At 36.1% G+C, this 14,235-nt stretch overlaps 1 protein-coding gene across 1 annotated transcript in view; it reads right to left on the bottom strand.

Moving 5' to 3' along the window:
- Positions 1-13,858, bottom strand: part of upb1 (ureidopropionase, beta) — a 44,121-nt gene extending 30,263 nt beyond the window's left edge. Inside the window, exons 1-4 of the mRNA XM_028824911.2 lie at positions 13,672-13,858; positions 10,887-11,058; positions 8,459-8,546; positions 1,996-2,090 (exon numbers count right to left, since the gene is read on the bottom strand). Coding sequence (XP_028680744.1) covers positions 1,996-2,090; positions 8,459-8,546; positions 10,887-11,058; positions 13,672-13,775 — 459 coding nt within the window. The 5' untranslated portion in view covers positions 13,776-13,858. The remainder of the gene's footprint in view (positions 1-1,995; positions 2,091-8,458; positions 8,547-10,886; positions 11,059-13,671) is intronic.
- Between the last annotated feature and the right edge of the window lie 377 nt (positions 13,859-14,235).

Here is a 14,235-nt window from a genome sequence, read left to right as displayed (position 1 = left end):
TGAGCTGTAAACCATACAAATTTCATTTCAGTTCCCATCCATGACTTACTCTTCTTACATTAGAATAATGTTTATGAAAGAAAAGCACAGTATAAGATGATTATTTAGGTAGGCAAAGCTACAAGTACCTGATTATGGTATGGTACAGTATGGTATTAATGGCATGAATTCTGTCCTCTATGACTGATGTTTTTAATAAGTGCAAATAAAAGCCACAAACGCAGCAGTTTTAAATCCACTAGTGTTTTTTCATGGAATCTTTAACAATAAATTGAACTTCACTATGTACTAATTGTAAATACAGAATTCAAGACAATTTTTATTCTTTTAAAGAATATCACATTATTGGCAAAGGAAAATGACTTAAATAAATATTGCTTAAATTTCCACCATACAGATGTTTTGAGAAGCAAAGGAGAGAACTACAACATCCATCCATCCATTTTCCAACCTGCTGAATCCGAACACAGGGTCACGGGGGTCTGCTGGAGCCAATCCCAGCCAACACAGGGCACAAGGCAGGAACCAATCCTGGGCAGGGTGCCAACCCACCGCAGGACGATAACTACAACATTACTTGTATATTAGAACATTAGAACACTCTAGACGAGAACAGGCCATTCAGCCCAACAAAGTTCGCCAGTCCTATCCACTTATTTCTTCCAAAAAAAACATCAAGTCGAGTTTTGAAAAGTCCCCAACATCTTACTGTCTACCACACTACTTGGTAGCTTATTCCAAGTGTCTATCGTTCTTTGTGTAAAGAAAAACTTCCTAATGTTTGTGCGAAATTTACCCTTAATAAGTTTCCAACTGTGTTCCCGTGTTCTTGATGAACTCATTTTAAAGTCACCGTCTCGATCCACTGGACTAATTCCCTTCATAATTTTAAACACTTCAGTCATGTCACCTCTTAATCTTCTTTTGCTTAAACTGTAAAGGCTCAGCTCTTGTCATCTTTCCTCATAACTCATCACCACATGTAGCCCTGGAATCAGCCTAGTCGCTCTTCTCTGGACCTTTTCTAGTGCTGCTATGTCCTTTTTGTAGCCTGGAGACCAAAACTGCACACATGTTGCTGGTCACACCGTATGCTTTTGAGATTGAGCCTGCACCTTTGTACAGACTGTTGCTATACTGTATTATGAACATTCTATTAACAACTAATGCTTAAAGGTGCACGGACATTACACAGGCAATGAAAGAATGAGATTGTGTTAAATGGAGCATACGCAACTGAGAATAATTATTTTACTTTTTCATGTTATATCTCAGGTAACATGATTTTGTGTTACATGAATGTACTTTACATTGCCATTTACTTGCACTACTAATAACTGTAGCCTTTAAATCTTAAGTTATGAAATAAAATTAAATTCATTGACATTTATATGCACTATACGGAGCTCTCTCACTTTACAGTATTTTATTTTACGCTGAATGCTATTTTTACACTTTATTTTAATTCCGTTTGGAAAAGTGCACAGCACTATGAGGCTCTTGTGGGTAAGTACAACGTACGAAAAGAAACTGAGCTCAGCTAGCAATATTGTTGGGCAGCACAGAGGTGCAATGGTTAGGGTTGCTGTGTTTAAATACTTACCACTCCCTGGATCTGCCTATATACATATTTGTACATTTTCATCACATCTGCATGAGCTTTCTCTAGGTATTCAGGTTCCTCTCCTAAATCCCAAACACGTGTAGCTTAACTGGCAATTCAAAATACGCCTTGTGGTGAATCACGTGGTCTGCATGATTAGGCCCTGTGATGGACTGGCATTATGCTCAGGGATGGTTTCTGCCTTACACCTCATGCTGCCTGACCCACCACAATCCTGAAATGGATTAAATGGGTTTGGGAAGGTTAGGGTAAAGTTTCAATAAAATGATACCCGTCATACTCTGAAATGGGTTTCTGACATAACAGCAATTACGTACTGTTCCACTAACTCATTTATGAAAACTACAGAAATCAGAATTTTGAGATCTCACCTCTTGGCAGAAACGAGTTGTCTGTCCTTCTTCTGCAGACTCTGCAAACTCTGTCCAAGGAGCCTTCTCTCTGGTGCAGAAGGCAAAAGGCATTGCTATTTGCAACAAAAAAACAGATGCAGATTTTAGAAATATTGTGCCAGTGCTATGAAAGTCTAGTTGAAAAGTTTTTTTTTTCCCATGCCATCTGCGATTTCCTGGTGGAATATAAAAAGTCTACCTGACCTAACCTATAGTAAGTATATTCTTTTGAAAACAATACCATGTGCATGTTTATTGTTTGAAAATACCACGTTTGTTTTTTGCAGATAGAAAGAACAATATAACAAAATAATATTATCAGACCTACTTAGTCCACTTTACTGGCAATTGTAGACATATGGCTATCAGTCCATTGCAGGACCTACTCATGCACCCTCAATAATTGACTATCCAGTGGGGATTTACTAATTTTTCTATCAATACTAAACTTCTTTTTGACTTATATTTATATACTCACACTGGGCCAGTTTGCACTCATCAGTCAACCTAATCAGTATGTCTTTGTGGATGTCAGAGGAAAACTGAAATACCTTGTTACATATTATGTGTCTTTATGTTATGTGTTATGGATTCTTCATTGTCCTGTGTTCTGTGTAACACCACGGTCCTGGAGAAATGTTGTTTCGTTTCGTTGTATGCTGTACTACTGTTTATGGATGAAATGACAATAAATACTCTTGAATCTTGAACCTGATGGAAAACCTCAAACAGTAGTAGAGAATTTGCAAGCTATACACAGATGAAGACTGGGTAGGGTATTAAAACCCAGGGTGCTGTAAATATAATAAAGATAATTTCTGTAGTAAATATAAAAGAAATTGAATAAAATTGGCTGGGGTTATTGTAGGAAAGTCTGAAACTTGCATATACATGTGGTAAAAGAAATGTTTTGACAAAGGTTGTGTTTGAAACACAGTCGGTTAAAGAATGCAAATACATTGTTAGTATTTAAATCTCTAAAAGGTCCCAATAAGAAACATATCCTTCGTAATACAGTTATTAAAATTATGCTCTTCAAAGATATTGGAAGTATGTGATTGTCTTGTAATAACAATAACATATTGACAATAATGTCAACATAATATTGACAATAACTTCCTCACTTTCAGGTGTCTCCTGCACTAATAGCATATTCTAAGTGTGCAATGAACCCTTGGAGTTCTACTTAGTTGGACATAATTAATGGCAAGAGGTGCACAGGGCATAACATACAGTGACAAATTAGTGCAAGACTTTCTCTCCACAGTTAAATTAGTTTGTAAAAGTTCATTCCCATCTGATTCTATTCATAAGTCTCTCTCAGAATGAATATTTTCAACCCTATAGAATAAGTTTGGTTGTACCTCATTCATCCCTCGTTTAGATATGTGATTAATTACTTATATACTAATTAAAATGGGAATAAGAAACATTTTTTATTATGCATGACTTGCCCCCATTACACTGATATGGCAGAAAGTGGATTCCTGCTGATATCCTTCTTTTTGTTAGCTACTAACTGACTGATGCCATTTATTTTCCATTTTCCATAGTACTGTCATATATTTTGAAAACTCATGAAGCTATCAATCATTAAAACCGCTAAACTTGTTATTCATTCTTCATACTTTGAATTATATTTTTGGAAAGTGAGGCTCGGGATCTGCGCCACCAATTGGAAGGTTGCTGGTTCGAATCCTATAAACACCAGAAGTGACTCTATTCTGCTGGGCCCTTGAGCAAAGCCCTTAACCTGCAGTTTCTTTGTCCTGGGTATGATGTTAATCTGCATCCAGCCCTGTAAGCAGGTCTTCCAACTTTTAGGGAAAACTTGGGGGTGGGTGGTAGGATTGTCACTCCAGCCACCATAAAAAACCTCACACTGTTCCAGTGTGGTGCTCAGGTGTTACCCGCTGCACATCCAGGTGGTTTGTTGTGTGGTGGGTACGGCAATGTGCTATCAGCGCATGCCTCCAACTTCCTACTCCTCCTCCTTCTTCCTGATGTGCTCCATGAATGGTGTTATATAAAATAATGTTACACTGAAGGATGATTTTTATAGTCAATGTTATTTATATTTGAAATGCGTAATTTGATTATTAGGCAAAACCCAACCATGTAATTGCTTTAAAAACAAGTACGAGTAGGACACGATGACAAAGTGCTTATATGTCAACCCTTTCATAAGATTCAGAAAACAAAGAAATTAACAACATACGCAGATAATGTAATTACACATAACAAAAATATTAACCCAGTAGTCTATCACATTATCACTGGACGGAACACAAGAACCAACTGGAGTAGTGTGTTACTCCATTTCAGAGGTTAAACAAGGCTCTTACTCTAACAAGCACAGTTTTTGTGTATGTCAATAAAAATGAAAGCACGCACAGGAACACACATACAGACACAATGAGAATGTGCAAACTCACCATACTAACAACTACTCGGTAAGGAATGCAAACCTAGAACACTGGATTTGTGAGGAAATAGCATTAAATATGCCACCAACATGCTGTCCCATATACTGCATGCTCGCTAGAAATTAACATATTGACAAAAAATATAAAAAAATCATTCAGAAAATATTCTTATTAAACAGAAAATAGTGTACAAAACAAAGCAATATGGCATTATACTAAATCATAGAGTATATTAGAAATGTATTATTAATTATTAAAAACAACTGATCTTTTTCTAATGTAGATTAATTTTTCATATTTTATCAGACTGCATGGCTACAGAGAAGTATGCTTGTGACTTTTTTGTTAGAATTAAGAATGATGGTAACCAATTTATATATACTTTTTACAAACTATCTAAAATATTCTTTGGTTGCATAAATCACGCCATCTCAACTATACTATAATGAAAGCTTTTTGAAACACCATGTATGTTTTATTTAAGATGAGAAATGGAAATTCCATCCAACTTGTGAATACAAGGGAACTAATGCTTATTCCAGTGTCACTGGGAATACTGAAAGGGATACCAGTTCATTACAGAATACACACAGTTTTTTAGATTGAACATGTAACTAAAATGCTAAGGGAAAACCCCCATAAACTCAGGGAAAATATGAAAACCCCTCAAAAATGAGTGTAAATTGAACCCAAGGTTCTGAAGCTTTGAGGCAACAGAACAAAATATGGAAAAATATTTACAAATACCTTCATTAGCAAAGGTCTTGTAAATATATTAAAAACCAAACAATGTTTTTTACAAGTCCCCTGGATGAAAAAACAAAAAAAAAAATCCAAGATTATTAATAGCTTTATATTATGTGGAGAATACTAGAGGTCCTTGGGGAGGAATTTTTCCCTTTTACTAGCAAATACTTTTTATTTCGAAATTAGAAGGAGGGTCAATGTTCTTAAAGTCAAAGGAAATGTAGTCTTTTATGGAATGAAACTGACGGTGAATGGTAAATGGTAATCAGCTTTCAAAATATACAAACCAAATGTGAATATTTACACACTAATTTAACATAACAACATAATATTCCTTGACCCAGTTAATCCAAGGCAGGGTCATTACGGTTGTAGCCTATACTGACGGAACTGAGTGCAACGCAAGTGATGGTCCCTGACAGGGCACAAACATATTAAAGTATCTACCTGCACACACATCCACTGAGGTATAAAAATACACAGAATGTACCTGCACATATACCTTCACCTTTGCATGTATATCATTTCTTTCTATTATAAAAGAAAATCTTGAGACAAGACGAGACTATCTCCAAGAGATTTTTTCGAGTCCTGTGAGACGAGACTATTGCCAAGAGATTTTTTCAAGTCCCGTTCTCCTCTCAACCATTTACGGTTAACGGCCCACCCCCATGGTCCTCTCACCTCTCATTCGTATGAATGCTTTTGTCAGACACAGTTCCTGTGCTCTCAGCTCTTACAAATTTTTATGTTTTCCTCAGGTAAAGTTCCCAATAAAAGAAGACTTATTATGTCCAAATCTTAATGAAGAATTTCATCCTGAAGGGTTATCAACAGAAGAAATGAGTGCACGGGCAATCCTAGCAACGAGAAATGATGAAGTCAAACAAATTAACGCGATAATTGTCGATTGGTTACACGGCAAATTGGTTAAATGTATATCAATAGACTCTGCTGAAACAGTTGGTGGTGATGGTGCGGAAGATGAAAACATCAACTTACAATATCACAAAGAATATCTACAACCATTAACACCGTCCGGTCTTCCACAGGCCGAATAACTGTTGGAAGAATGATGTATCGTAATGTTATGACATAATTTATGTCTGAGTGATGGGCTATGCAATAGGACAAGATTAGTTGTATTCAAAATTAGTCAAACAATTCTGACATGTAGAATTTTAACAGGCGACAAGACAGGTAAAATAGTACATCTAACAGACACAAAAGGAGATCTTGATATGCCATTTGTATTAAAATGTTTACAGTTTCCCGTTAGAATAGCTTTTGCTATGACAATTAACAAATCACAGGGACAAACATTCGAAAAAGTCAGTTTACTTATTAGAGAGAAAGAAATGATATTCAGTAACGGGCAGTTATACGTTGCGTTGTCACAATGTAACTCCAAACACGGAACCAAAATATTGATATTGACGAAAAGTTAATTCCAAATATTGTTTTTACTGAAATTTTACAGTAAAAGTGTAATTTTAAAAAGTATTTGCGTGTTAATTTCAAAGCCAAACACAATGAAAATGTATAACACAACACATACGTCTAACGCAACATGAAACATAACTTTCTTTCAATTTATTATGTTTTACTATTTTTTAATATAGCGGGTTAATTACTTGCTGTAATGTTAAATAGGTCTATTATGCATATGTAACAATTCCCATGAAAATAACAATCTGTTTAAATTGTACATTCACTTCCCCATACGCGAGCGGCAGAGCTGCAAAGTGGCTAGCACGTGGCATCCGACCGGGGGTTGGCGAGCGAAGCGAGCATGGGGCAGAGCCCCCTGGTATTTTATAATGACAGTCCTCTTTGTATGAAAGGTAATTTTCTTTGAATGCCAGTGCCATTATACAATTTTAAGTTGTTGTTCACACCTAAATATGGTTATGCACTCTTTGTATTAGTAAGTTAATAAATTCCATATTAAAATTGCAGGAGACAGAATATTATGCTTCAAAAGGTATTAAATAAATACCCTACTTTAAAAATAATTCTAATAATTATTAACCAGAAAGCAAGAAGCTAGTTTCTGTTATCAACATATCCAAATGTTATGAGAATGCAGTGATGCTAATAATTTACAATAAATCGCATGTATAGTGTTTGGGAAAAAGTTGTAAACCATAATCTGTGTTGAGATAATTAAAACTTTTATTAACATTAAAGTTTTTTAGGAAGGTTAGAATTAATGAATTATAGTGTATTCGAATTTGATTAATCAAAAATTATTTTGTTACAGTAACATTTATACAGTATATTTTAATATGACAATAAATGAGATAAAGTCTGCTTCAGTACTGAATTATTTTTAGTAGGATACTTGTGTTGTGAAAATGAATGTATTGTGAAGTAAAAGTAATGAAATCTATTTTTTAGTTAAAAATGCTGTCACTACAAAGTGCAAAATACGTGAAGTACACAACTAACAAAAAACACCTAGTATTCATCCATCCACCCATTTTCAAAACTGCTTATCCTGAGCAGGGTTGCTTTTAAAATAAATTTAGTCAGCATTTTACTTTAGACAAAGTATGTTTTATTGGTTTAAAATCTGTAATAAAAAAATCAGAAAAACAATGCATGAAAAGGTGGATTGTCAAATATTACAGGGAGTCCTAACTTAACAGACAATAAAAGTCTGGTTGAATAAATTTTATACAGCACTTGAAATCAAGCTTCTTCATTTTATTGCTCTTCAGCTATTGTTACCCTACTCATTTTCAATCTATTATGAATTTTTATTCAGTTTTTCATCATTATTTCCTTTTCAGTACTCCGAGTTGGCACATTATAAACGATTTTTAGAAACATTCTTGAAGTTTACACATACAATATAAGTTAACATTTGTATTTGGTGTTTTTGTGCTAAGTTTAAATTGTTTACTATCAAAACAGCTGCTGTATAAGATATGATCCTCAGAGGAAAAAGGATGGCTTGCAACTTGTGGTATGATGTCACGTACAGCAAGAATTGTGTGCCAAACAAGTCCCACAGCATGAAAATGTTTCCTTTCAACAGCAAGCCAAACTAAGAGTCACTCAAGTAACCCCAAAGGAAATTCATTAAAAATTTTTATTTAAAAAATAAAATTAAGTTAAGCATTACAAATGTCTGAAAGTTCAGGAAAGTGTAGTAGCTTAAAAATCAAAAAGCTTCTGAAAAAATGTTAGTTTATTGCGACATAGTAGCCGATGGAACACCTATTAGAAAACTCTTTTTTAAGATCTTGCATTCATTTACTTACTCCAGGCTTCCTGAAAACAGACAATATTGACTCCACACATGGCTGCCACCTCTACAATTTCTTCAATACGTTTGTGCAAGGCAACAATCTGCGGATGAAATACAGAGAATTGTTAAGGGGTTTCTTTCCTTCTGTTCTAGACAAAGTATTGCTTCACTATTTAATTTAACTATTCATATAAGAAGACTGAATTATCTGCCACATCTAGTACAATTCAGAAACATGAAGCCATAGAAAATACTGCATCACGAGGAGATAAGAACATGTTCTTAAGCGTATTCATAGTCTAATGTTTTGCACTTTGCAACATTTTTCAATAAGAGGCCTGAGGTCTCATGCTATGGTCCTCTCATATTTCCTTAGTTTTCCATTCACTGAAGAGAAACACATACTCGGAATTTCAGAAACATAAAAAACTGTCATTTGTTACATGTTTTCCCATTCAAGTGTGGGTGATTATGCAAGTAGACTATGTGATGGTCTGTTACTTTGTCCAGTGTTGCTTTCAGTCTGCACTATATGCTTACCAGGATTATCCCTGGCCCTTCTGTTACCCTGAATTGGATTCAGTGGTTTTGAAATGTTATTTGTTATATTTTATGTCACGATATGATGTATGTTTTAGTAAGAAAAAAAAATAATCCTTTTTTATACAGTATGTATTTCACATTCACAGTAAGCTTGGCCTTAGTTAAAAAAAATATCAAAACATGTAACTGATAATTGTAAATCATGTTAGCAAAAAATCAATAATTAATCAAAGTAATAAAATGCATTGTATGGCTACAACTAAAATATTGAAAACGTATTCACTGAAACAGAAGCAGAGGCTACAAGAGTGTAACATTTTCACTTGTCAAAAACATAAATAAGTAAAACTTAATGCGTTAACAACATGACATTACAGCATACAAACATGATTTGCTTTATAATCTAGTCAGTCTCATAGGGATCAATATAATAATATAAAAAATATATCTAAAGAGACAAAATCATTTATTTTACCAGCACCTTTAATAATGAAAACCATGCCCACTCTTACAAAGAATTATATTACAGTTGTTCCCATGTATACAGTATGTGGCCTCACTTTGGGTCACAGAGTAAGTGTGGATTGAACCTTCAGCTTTATGTCTCGATGCATGCTCAATAATCCAGGTAAGGAAATTCTAGATGGTTGACCCAATTCGGGAGATAGGTAGTTGGGGTAGTGATGTTGGACTGTAAATCATAAAGCTGCAGTTCTAGATGGTTTTTTTCTGATACGTTTTGTCACTCATCCAAGTGACTTCCTCAGTCTCAGCTGACTGCAGGTTTCTCCAACCTTATAAACAGTACCTTGGCCTAATGACCAAACTAGCACCATTGACTAACAATGGGTGGCCAGTCCTCGTCAGTGATGAAGATGTGCACATCCTGGACAGGGAGGAACGCTGGTTTGAACGAGGAGTCGAAGAGGCCATTTACGTGAAAAAGGAACGACCATCTCTGAACCGAGGAGGGGGCCTAAGGGTACATCTCTCACCATCTTACAATATGGTGATTGCAGCCATTCCCCAACTCTCTGTGAATAGTACTCATGGCCACTGATCAATGGGCAATTTGCATATCATTAATCACACAGCCCTTTGTTAGTCAATGGTGCTAGTTCGGTCATTAGGCCATGGTACTGTTTATAAGGTTGGAGAAACCTGCAGTCAACTGAGACTGAGGAAGTCACTTGGATGAGTGACGAAACGTATCAGAGAAAAACTATCAACTTTCTAGAACTGCAGCTTTATGATTTACAGTCCAACATCACTACCCCAACTACCTATCTCCCGAATTGGGTGGTTGGGGAAGGGGGTCTTTTTGTTTTGAAATGTGTCTTTGCAAGCAGACATGATACATTTACATTTATTGACGCTTTTACCCGAAGCAACTTACAACATTTCAGATACAATTTGTTACATTTCTATTGTAGCACAGGCGGGTGAAGTGACTTGCTCAGGGTCAGAAAGTGTATTTTGGGGGATTTGAACCCACAACCTCATGATACCTGGGACACCCATCTTCTAACAGACTTATGCTTTCGGTTCAGGACCCTAGCACTAGGCACAAAGTAAAAACCAACCCTGGAAAGGATACAAGTTTACTAAAGGGCATACTCCTGCACATATCCATAGTCACTTACTACACTGAAAATATTCACAGTTGTCAATAAATATAACATTCACCCACAAGGAATGTGGAAAGAAAGCTGGTGTACCTGCTGAAAGATGTAATTCAACACAGGCAGTGCCTAGGCTAGGATTCAAAGCCAAGGCGCTGTAGCAATTAGGTAACAATGTCAGCCAAAGTGCCAATATGCTTGGAACAGTTATACACAAATGAGCACTTTTTAAATGTTCTCTTGTAACAGAATATCTGAGACAATTGCTGTACACACCTGATCTCTAACAGGAGCATCTGTAGGAAGCACAATCTGATTTTGAATAAGACCCACTCGAATACATCGAGGGGGGCGTAATTGTTCAATAGAAGCTTCAAATCTGTATCCTTCCAGTTCAAAGTTGCGTTCATCAGCAGCTTTAGTAGCACATTTTGGTAAATCAAGCCTTCTGAGGAGAAGAAAAGTCCCTTTATTATTCCAATATTTGTATTGCACTAATGATAGCAGATACCATCTTTACAAACCTTTAAGATACAGGAAGAAAAACAAAAGACTCATATTAGGTGCAAGGACAGTGTATGACCCTGACAGGTCCCTAGAGATTTTTTTTTTTTTTTTAATAGGTTTCAGTGATGAGGCAACCAAGGTTCTTTAGAAAATGAATTTCTCATTAATCACTAGTGCATAATTTGAAGTCAAATATGTCTTATATAACTGAGTTTTTGAAAAGAAGGACAGTGAAAGACTGTTGTCAGTTGCAACCTTTGATAAGCAATTCTAACCCGAGGAATTCTCTACTAACTATCAATCAGTCATTGAATCAGTTAAGGCCAATTGTACTTAAATATAAATTGACACCTACCTCATTTGTCATTACAAAATGATCAAAATATTACAGAAAAAGCTGTCATTAAAGTTATTTTATATTTATGAATATCACATCCCTTATTGGGCGGCACAGTGGCGCAGTGGGTAGCGCTGCTGCCTCGCAGTTAGGAGACCCGGGTTCGCTTCCCGGGTCCTCCGTGCGTGGAGTTTGCATGTTCTCTGCGTGGGTTTCCTCCGGATGCTCCGGTTTCCTCCCACAGTCCACAGACTTGCAGGTTAGGTGGACTGGCGATTCTAAATTGTCCCTGGTGTGTGCTTGGTGTGTGTGTGCCCTGTGGTGGGCTGGCGCACTGCCCGTAATTTGTTCCCTGCCTTGCGCCCTGTGTTGGCTGGGATTGGCTCCAGCAGACCCCTGTGACCCTGTAGTTAGGATATAGCGGGTTGGATAATGGATGGACGTCTCTTATTATATGTTTTCAAAACTGTATTTGCTGTATTTTCATATTACTTCATATTACATATATATATTTTTTTTAACAATTTCTTAGTGATTTCTTTGTCAGTACTTCAACTCTCCTTTCCCTCTTTTGTTTCCATGTTCTTTGGAAGCTTGTTTAGACCAAATTTATGACATTATGGACTTCCTCCACGTGAGTAGGAGTTCACTTTTTGAGTAGGTAATAATAAGAATAAGGTGTATGTTACAGTGGGGGACATCGTGATTTTAGAGAGGCCTAGATGGGGCTTGGCCAAAAAAAAGGAGGGGAACCACTGCCTTGGAAGTTCTTGTCTAGACAGTTATTTCAGAATCAGAATATCTTTATTGTCATTGTAACAAATACAACGAAATTAGGTGCAGTCCCGGATTTGATACATATCCTAAATTATTCTAAACCAAAAAAACATATGACCATATGTAATTGTGACTGTGTATTATTTCCATTTTGTCTGTGTTTTGTTTTTAATAACAAAAAAACAACTTATATACATTTGTATTTATTCCTATTAAAATGCTATTATAAGCTGTTGAGATTATTCAACAAATGTTTTTGTGTTGTTTACTAAGGACTATGCATACATTCATATCGTGATTTAGACTATTGACTCATCGTCCTCAAGTTGTACCTTTTGAGAAAATATTAGAATAATAAAACAATTTTGCAGAGAACATGCCATTCAGTACGTGAAAGCTCATCAATCCATCTATACCCGGGCATTATAAAAATATCATGTATGCTGAGCATTTGATCCTTCATTATCTTTGAGTTACTGTACTTTTAATCAATTAAGGCGCGCATTTAGTAACTTATTTACACATGTATGAAGTACATGCAATTCTCAAGGTAAACTTTTTTTTTTTTAAACAAAGCAGTTGGCTTCTTTTCCAGTCTTCCATGTGCATAGAAATGCCTCAATTGTAAATCATCTATCTGTGCCTAAACATGAGCAGTTTACATGTCTCAGTGTGAATCAGTCCGAGTTGACGTATTTCAATGCTGTTGGCTGTTAATTCTGTAACGCCTCTTCCTGAAAACGATTCCCAAAAGGTCCTCAAACTGGACAAATCCAGTACTGTATGGTATTACGCAGAAGGGTACAAAAATTATAATCACATTTTTGACCCGAGATAGAGGTAATATTATTTCACTTTATGTTTAAAACTAACAATCAACGAAAATACTTTAATAGTTTTCGACAATTACTTTTACGAGGCTCTCCATTAGTCCTTCATTGAGTGAATTAAGTATCAGGTTGTTTCCTCTAGAATATTTTATGTACTGAACGTGGTGTCAGTTAGCCTACATGTACTCAAAGAGGCCATGAATGTAAGCAACCGTTGTTCCCAACATGCGCTCATTACAAAGCTAGCGGACTTTAGCTTCAAAAAAAGAGAAACTGGCGCTGCCGACCACCACTCTTCTGGTTACAAGCCCCTCACTACAGATCCTATTATTATTATTATTGTGATCTGATTATTGCTATTGTTTTACTGTATCTGCTTACGAATGCTGTAATTTAGTAACAGTGAATATACTTTTAAAAGTAGGCCTATGATCTAATCACGACAACGCCTCCTTTAGTTTACAGATAATAATAAAATGCATTTCCCATAAGCAGCATGAGCCGCAGTACCCGGCCGGTCGGAGAAAATAAACAACTGTGATCGATGGGACTTGTAGGCACTCGGTGCGCTTTAACAATTCACCTAAACAGAAACTTAAGTGCTTCTTACTTGCTTTCTTTGCCGAACACGATCCGCTTTATTTCTGCCAACTCTTCTGCTGGAATGTATTTTTCTAGAGTTTTCTCAAGCGACTCGAACGTATATTGAGACATGGCAAACTTGAATGAATAAGCTGACGAGGAGCCGCGGGACCCGATTTACTGAAGCCCTGCAGTGCACAGCGACTTAAAGTTCACTCCGACTCGTCCCCAACCTGACCCACCCCCTCATCTGACTGGACGGTGTTGAAAATATTATTAGCCTGCTTAACAATGAAACAGTTCGACTTCCAAGAAATTAACTTTTCAGAATTACCAAAATTTACATTTTACACTTGTTTTATTGACTGTGTTACTAGGGTGTTGTACCGTGTTAGCCATTATGAATGTAGAGAAAAGCCAAACAAAATGACACCTTTTATTGGCTACCTGAAGAAGGGGCCTGAGTTGCCTCAAAAGCTTGCATATTGTAATCTTTTTAGTTAGCCAATAAAAGGTGTCATTTTGTTTGGCTTTTCTCTACATTGACTGTGTTATTAATTCCTTTTGAAATTAATAGGAATAGTAAACTTTA

This window comes from Erpetoichthys calabaricus, chromosome 18, assembly GCF_900747795.2.
Source record: "Erpetoichthys calabaricus chromosome 18, fErpCal1.3, whole genome shotgun sequence".
Classification (NCBI taxonomy): domain Eukaryota; kingdom Metazoa; phylum Chordata; class Cladistia; order Polypteriformes; family Polypteridae; genus Erpetoichthys; species Erpetoichthys calabaricus.
This window is presented reverse-complemented; position numbering and strand designations above follow the sequence as displayed.